This window comes from Grammomys surdaster, unplaced genomic scaffold, assembly GCF_004785775.1.
Source record: "Grammomys surdaster isolate TR1022 unplaced genomic scaffold, NIH_TR_1.0 133, whole genome shotgun sequence".
NCBI lineage: Eukaryota > Metazoa > Chordata > Mammalia > Rodentia > Muridae > Grammomys > Grammomys surdaster.
The window spans coordinates 605,393-612,695 of NW_021604591.1; the positions used below are offsets into that span (position 1 = coordinate 605,393).

A 7,303-nucleotide genomic window follows, 5' to 3' on the forward strand; every position below is an offset into this window, starting at 1 on the left:
TTTCTGTAGCAACAATTTTTAGGAGGTGGGAGGAGCTCAACTTTGAAACCACTGAGCCACGGGGCCAGAAATGATTAAGAACCACCGAGTTATGCTAAACTAGGAGTGAATAGCTGGAAAAGGAGGAGGTGTTCATGAGAGAATAAAGGAGGCAGATCTAACAGGATTTCAAGTTTCATAAAATGTAGGGATGAGAAGAAGGCATCAACCAAGGGAACAGAGGCTAAAGCTCAGTGACAGAGTAGCTCACACAGGCCCTGCTCCAAACACAACACCACAAACACACCAACACAAATATGGACAATCACTAATTCCAGTCTCCGAAAGGCCCAAGTATATCTGTCAGGAATCAGAGGACACTGAAGATTACAGGTAGGGAACAGTCCTTCTGTTCAAGACCAATGGCATTTTGCCAATTTCTGCTGAATCCAGACCACGACAGGATTTCATTCATTAGCTCATCATCAAAACAAACAATCCTGGATAATTTCTTTTTAAAATGTTGGAATTACAGTTTAATAACTCTTTAACAGATTCAAGTAAAACTGCAGGGGTTTCATACAGAGGCTGCTCTGATTAAAATGTGCACTCAAATACAAAATCAGCAAATGTGACCTTTTCCCTGCATTGGAGTCTTGACAGAACTTTACAGTAACAAACAGGCTATACACAAGACAGATCATTTGGCTACCAGAAATAGACTCAATATTAATCTTGTACTCTGAGCCACTCAACGACTATGTGCAAATGTGACACGTTCAGGCCAGTCAGTAGTGTCTGAGACCAAAGAGTCTGCCTGATTTTACTGGGGACAGAATAAAATCCTTCAAAAACTAGCTCTCTACAATTAGAAAATGAATGTTCCTCTATCCATCTTGCCAGAGCAAGATAATACAGAACATTTAAACTTAACTTGAATACAAGGACAGTGTATCAGAAACCTAGTTCTTGGGGGTGTAGAAGGCTGGCTCAGCGCTTACTGCTTGTCCAGAGGACGCTATCAGTATCCACGCCAGAGGGCTCACAACCTCCTACAAGTCCTGCTCCAGCGGATCCAATGCCCGCTCTGGCCTCCGCAGGAACTGCACCCACGTGCACACACAATTAAACATAGCTGTGAGAATCAAAAAGAAAAAAAATTAAGTAAACCTAGCTCTCTCGATGAACGCAATAGAACGTGCACATTTACTGAAACACAAAACGCTACCTCACCCTAAACTTTTTGTTTTGGGACAGGGTCTCATTTTTTTTGGCCTAGACCTGTCTGGAACTCGCGGTAATCTTCCTGCCTCAGCTTTCTGAGTATTGGCCCCACAGATAGAACAAACCACTCCCGGCTCCAATCGATCATTTTAAGCCTATGAGTTTTCGGCTCCTCACAACTATGCACCTCGACCGCTGCCCTAGTCCCTAAACAGGTAGCCATTGGCCGCCCGCTTAGGAGAGCCCAGCTTTGGAAAGACATAATAGGCACGAGCAATGCGGTAACCATGCCGACCGGACCTCAGTGCCACTTCCGGCTTCCACGATTGCCGGGACAAGCGGCGGCAGCCCGGGCGAGATAGAAGGGCTCCCGCGGCCGAGGAGTCTCGATCAGGCCGACCCTACTCACTTCTTCAGTTCGGGAGGGTGGGCTTTGCTCATGGCGACTCCTTAGCTGGCTCAGCACAACGGCGAAGGAGTGAGCGGCCTCAGAAACGCGCGCAAGGAGGCTTTGGCGCTGATGTCTGACGTCAATGCCACGCGAGCCAATCGCCTTCGGAGAACATTACCCTTCATCTTCTCGCGATACTGATAGGGAAGCCTGAACGTGCGGACGAGAGCCACGCTTCCGGTTGCGTCGTCAGTGACTGGCCAGGACGGAGAGGCGGTGCTTGTCTAAGCTTCCTTTGTGTCAAATTGAAGTGGCAGGTCACTTTAAAAACAAACTCCTTTATTTATATTTTATGTATGAGTGCTCTACATGTATACCTGGATGCCAGAAGAGGACTTCAGATCCTATTGTAGATGTTTGTGAGTCACTATGTGAGTGCTGGGAATTGAACTCAGGACCTTTGAAAGAGCAGGCAGTGGTTTTAGCTGCTGAACCATCTCTCCAGCCTGTGTGTCACTTTTTTCTTTCCTTTTCCCATTTACTACATTTTTTTCCTTTACATTTTTGTCGTTTCCCCTGCCCTTTCCTCTTTCTGTTTTTGTCGTAATTCATGCTGGCCTCGAGTTCACTGTAGTCAAAGCTGGCTTTGAATCACTGCTTCATATGCTAGAATTACAGGTAGTCGCACCATGCTGACCTTAATTTCCTACGCATACCCAGGTGAAGCTGAGGGTTCCTGAAGCACCCAAGTTAACGAATAGCTCGTCTGCACCAGTAGCTGGAAGGTGGCTAGGCTGATTCTCTCGAGGCTGGGAATCCAGGGTCTGAAGTAGTTTTGATCCATCGTTCCTCAGTTCTAACATTGCCTTCAAAACCCACTTAGCACACCACGGTCCGTACATAAAATGTGAGGAGTACCACAAGTCCTGAGGTATTGAGCTTGCCCCTGTGCTGGGGATAACGGTGTGCACCCTCCCAGGGTGGTGGCACTGTCTTCAGTGCACTGGTCTCTCTTAGTCATTAAGAAAATGACCCACAGACATAGACCTGTTAGATGGAGGCAATTCTTCAATTGCGGTTCTCCCTGTGATTAGTTTGTGTCAGCAACAAAAAGTAGCACAAGAATGCTTAACTATATACTCTTCCCACCACTTGCTTTGCCAGTTGAAAGTAGAAAATGAACGTGAATATTAACAGTCTTTAGCACAGGCTGACCACAAAGCAGGAGAGAAATCCTGAGCTCTGCCTTACAGTACTGAGATTACAGGTATGTACCTTTAATCCTGGTTATTTTTTCAACATTGACAGCATTCAAGTTACGATGCTCTCTGGCTTTCTTAGTGTTTCCCATTTACTGATATATCACTACCCAAAAGAAAAAGCTGGAGACAATGAAACTTTATTTAAAAACCGAACCACTTGGAAAATATATTGCAGGCTGGACACAGCAAACAGACAGATGTATCACTATTTCAAGTAATTGATTGGTATAAATACAACACAGTACTTATCCAAAAGATAAGATGCTATGTTAGGCCAGCAACACTGCACTGCAAAACTCCAGGCAAAGATGGCAGTTGGTAAGAAGGTGTGTGCTCTCTGTGGTCCTGGCTCTCCTTGGCCTAAGTTGCTTACTTTTAGGCCTCCTTGTTGGTAAGGCTCTGTAAATTCAGAGCTGATTAATACTAGGTTTGCACTATTATTTTGTGAACCCAAGTCCAACACTTCTCAACAATTCCTATTTACTGTTTATTCTTAGTGACAGGCATGTGACAACCAAACCCTTGCTTTTCATGAGGATGTGTCACTTTGCTGCGCAAGTCAATGAAGAAAGCTGTTTCCCATGTCACTGTGACACTGTCTGCTTCTTCAGGGGCTTCTAGAATAACAGAATTTGAAAACTAGACATTCCCATCTTGATGGTAGAAAATACTAGAAACCTTTGGAAGTTATTCAAACCACTCTCCTTCCTGTATCTTAAATCCACTGTGTGCCCTTGCATGTAAGACAAAACTAAGCAAAATATAGATTTGAAAAGGAAATCCTTTCCTTTCTCTAAATTACTAGCCTACTGGGTTTTGTTTCACAGCATATGCAAGGTGGTGTGGTGATACTTGTGGTAAGCAGGATTTGCCAAGCTTCTCTGAGGAGACACACCTCTCCTCAGATTTTACCAGCAGGTTGAAGAGAGCCGCCAGCTTGGATGTTTGTAGTAAGAACCTCAGCCCTTGGTATAAGGTTGATCTCTACTACAGAACAAACACTTGCACATGAATATTTAGGATCTAGACTTCTCCTCCAAGCTATCTGCGATCCAAATCTTAGCACCAGCTTCTTTCCACTTCACCTTCTAAAATCCAGTGTCCAGCAGTGAGCAGCATTTGCCTGGAACTTGCTGTGTCTTAAGTTTTCCTCATTCGTAAACATTGCTTAACATATTAAACTTCCATTCTTCCTTTTAAATAGCCTGCCCTCAGCCCCAATGGTCACTGGCAAACAATTTTATTTCCCGATGGATGACAGAGACTCCTTCATCTTCTTGGTCATTGTTGGGATGAGGTGCATGTGGTCATCCACACATTTGGCCACACAGCTGTCTAGCTGTCGCTTCACCTGAAGCTCCTTAGTTCCTGCATCCATTGAGTCTTTGGCTTTGTCGTTGCAGTGCATGGTGCACCGTGCTAGGCGGTCCTGTGATGAGAAGGAAGAGAGAGAAGGCTGAGAGGCTGACTTCCATTGTCTGAGTGTTGGTCCCATGTCAGGCCTTGGGCTACAGGCTCGATATAGATTGTCTCTGCCAGTGTAACACTCTCTTAGCTCACACAGAAGGTGCCACTGGGAAGGCTCAGACTAAGCACTGAGCAGGGGAATGAAAACAAAGAACTTTATACAAGATGCTGGCAGCAAACAAAAGACTATTGCTGGACTTATAAACACCTCGACTCTTTTTCCATTCTTCCATTTCTCACGGGTGGTGCTGTGGATTTTTAGACGCGTGGATTTGTGGATTTTTTTTTTAGATTTGTGGATGTGGAGGCCTGAGGTACATGTTAGGAACCATCCTCCATTGCTCTTCCACATAGTCACTGAGGCAGGGTTCTCAACCAAACCCAGCTAGTCTTGCTTGTCAGTGTGCTGTAGAGATTCTGCCTCTGCCTTCTAGGGCTAGACTTACAGGCGGACTGCCACGCCCAAGAGACAATGGTTTCTGGTGATATCAACTCTGGGCCTCCTGTTTGCATGGCAAGTGCTTTATCCCCTCAACCATCTCCCTAGCACACACTTTAGTTCTTTACTGTCTGTCCTTGCCACAAAAAAAACAGTTCAAGCCAGGTGGAGATGGCGCACGCCTTTAATCCCAGCACTTTGGAGGCAGAGGCAGGCAGATTTCTGAGTTCGAGGCCAGCCTGGTCTACCAAGTGAGTTCCAGGACAGCCAGGGCTACACAGAGAAACCCTGTCTTGAAACAAAACAAAACAAAACCAAGAAAAAAAAAAACCCCAACAAAAACAGTTCAAGTACTTGTCAAGCAACTTACTCTGTGCCAGCCAGGCTTTCTTCTAGTGTGGAGTCAGAAATGAACAAAGCATACACGTTCCTGCTCATATGGAACCAAGAGTCTAGGGTAGAGATGCTAAGAGAAGAGTAGAAAGCGAGTTGGGAGTTCAGGAGTAAGGTCTGAATGAATGCAAACACTGTTAGGGGTATCTAACAATGTGGCTTCCCTTGGCTACATTGTTATCTACAGTCACTAGGGGTGGCGGCACACACTTTTAATCCCAGCACTTGGGAGCTAGAGGCAGGCAGATCTCTGAGTTTAAAGCCAGTATGGTCTACATAGAATGTTCCAGGACAGCCAGGGCAAACAGAGAAACTGTCTTAAAAAAAGAAAGGAGGGGGGAGGAAACCCACAAAAATAGCTAACACGCTAACACACACACACACACACACACACACACACACACACACACACACACGCGTCTCAAAAATAGTTAAATATGTTTGTAATTTTATGTTGGCTTGATTGTGGCCCATAGGCCACAGGTTGGGCACTTCTGCTATAGGACATTAGCAGTTATGAGAAAAGAGGCCAGGACCAATGTCAGCTTGTGTACTCTAATGATCAGAGGCAGAAAACGGGAAAAAAAAAAGTCAGCAAAGGAGGCAGAGATAAATGGTCTGGAGGTGGAACCCCAGAAGTAAGGTATCCTGTGGTTAAATGGTTAGAGTGCTTGAAGGAGAAGGAACTATATACAGACACGTCAAGGCAGAGGACTGAGCAGCGACTGCTGGACCTAGCCTCACGGGTGCCCCCCTCATCACCACTGCCAGCAGCTCTGCAAATGAGAGTTAGCCTGGACCGACTGTAAAGGGAAGGGAAGGAGACACTTACATAGCAGCCCAAGAATTAACTTTTCAAAGATCTGATCTAGAAATTCCTCAAAACTAAAAAAGGGAAAATACTTCACAACAGCAGTGACTTTGAAGAGTTTTGTGCATCAGAGTGTGAAAGTATACCCCATACTGGGTGTAACTGTCAGGTGAATGGAACCCCAGGCTATCAGAAGTGTTTGCTTCCAAAGCCCACAAATACACTTACAGGAAGGGAGTAAAATGAACGTATGGATATCTTTTGTTCCAGGAAGGAACAGAAGATTTTATAGTAATGGCTTGGTGTCACAGGTCTGTAATGCCAGCACTTGGGAGGCAGAGACAGGAGGATTGCTCAGTTTCAGGTCAGCTTAAGCTACAGAGCTGAGATCCTGTCTCAAAAAACTCTAGTAATGCTTTTTGTGACTGATCTTTCTATGCCATGAAAATTCTCTCCAGGTGTTCCAAACAGGGGGCACTCTGGGGATGATGGTTTAAGTCCACAAATATTGTTAATATAGTGCCCCAGTCTTTACCTTTTCAATTGTGTGTGACATATAACTACCTCGAGCAGAGGTCAGAGGTCAACTTGTGAAGTTGGTTCTCTCCTTCCATCGTTATGTGGGTTCTGGGGATCAAACTTAGGTTGTCAGACTTGTGTGGCAAGTCCTGAGCTAGCCACTAATTTATATCTTTTTAAGGTCATTATCTTAGTTCACTTTTCTGGAAACTTTGTTATTTTAAAAATCAGTCAAGCCAGGCAGTGGTGGTGCACGCCTTTAATCCCAGCACTTGGGAGGCAGAGACAAGCAGATTTCTGAGTTTGAGGCCAGCCTGGTCTACAGAGTGAGTTCCAAGACAGCCAGGGCCACACAGAGAAACCCTGTCTTGAAAAACAACAAAAAACAACAACAACAAAAACAAACAAACAAAAACAAAAAAGAAAGAAAGAAAGAAAGAAAGAAAGGAAGAAAGAAAGAAAGAAAGAAAATGCACTTCCCAGGCCAGGTGGTAGTGGCTGACACCTTTAATCCCAGCACTTGGGAGGCAGAGGCAGGCAGATTTCTGAGTTCGAGCCTAGCCTGGTCTACAGAGTGAGTTCCAGGACAGCCAGGGCTACACAGAGAAACCCTGTCTTGAAAAACAAAACAAAAACAAACAAACAAACAAACAAACAAAACAAAAAAAAAAAAAAAGAAAGAAAGAATGAAAGAAAAAGAATGCACTTTCCAGGCCAGGCGGTAGTGGTTGATGCCTTTAATCCCAGCACTTAGGAGGCAGAGGCAGGCAGATTTCTTGGTTCGAGGCTAGCCTGGTCTACAGAGTGAGTTCCAGGAC

General features: G+C 45.0%; 2 protein-coding genes across 4 annotated transcripts in view; both read right to left on the minus strand.

The window, feature by feature from the left end:
* The window catches only part of Snrpg (small nuclear ribonucleoprotein polypeptide G), an 8,015-nt gene extending 6,290 nt beyond the window's left edge, over nt 1-1,725 (minus strand). The window contains exon 1 of one of the 3 annotated variants that reach the window (XM_028762401.1): nt 1,613-1,725. In XM_028762401.1, the coding sequence (XP_028618234.1) occupies nt 1,613-1,644 (32 nt within the window). In that variant the 5' untranslated portion in view covers nt 1,645-1,725. Of the gene's footprint in view, nt 1-980; nt 1,094-1,503; nt 1,587-1,612 lie in introns of those variants that run through there. The other 2 variants (XM_028762403.1, XM_028762402.1) reach the window with 2 other exon arrangements.
* A 1,252-nt stretch (nt 1,726-2,977) lies between these two features.
* Nucleotides 2,978-7,303, minus strand: part of Fam136a (family with sequence similarity 136 member A) — a 7,103-nt gene continuing 2,777 nt past the window's right edge. The window contains exon 3 of the mRNA XM_028762427.1: nt 2,978-4,285. Within this exon, the coding sequence (XP_028618260.1) occupies nt 4,097-4,285 (189 nt within the window). The 3' untranslated portion in view covers nt 2,978-4,096. The remainder of the gene's footprint in view (nt 4,286-7,303) is intronic.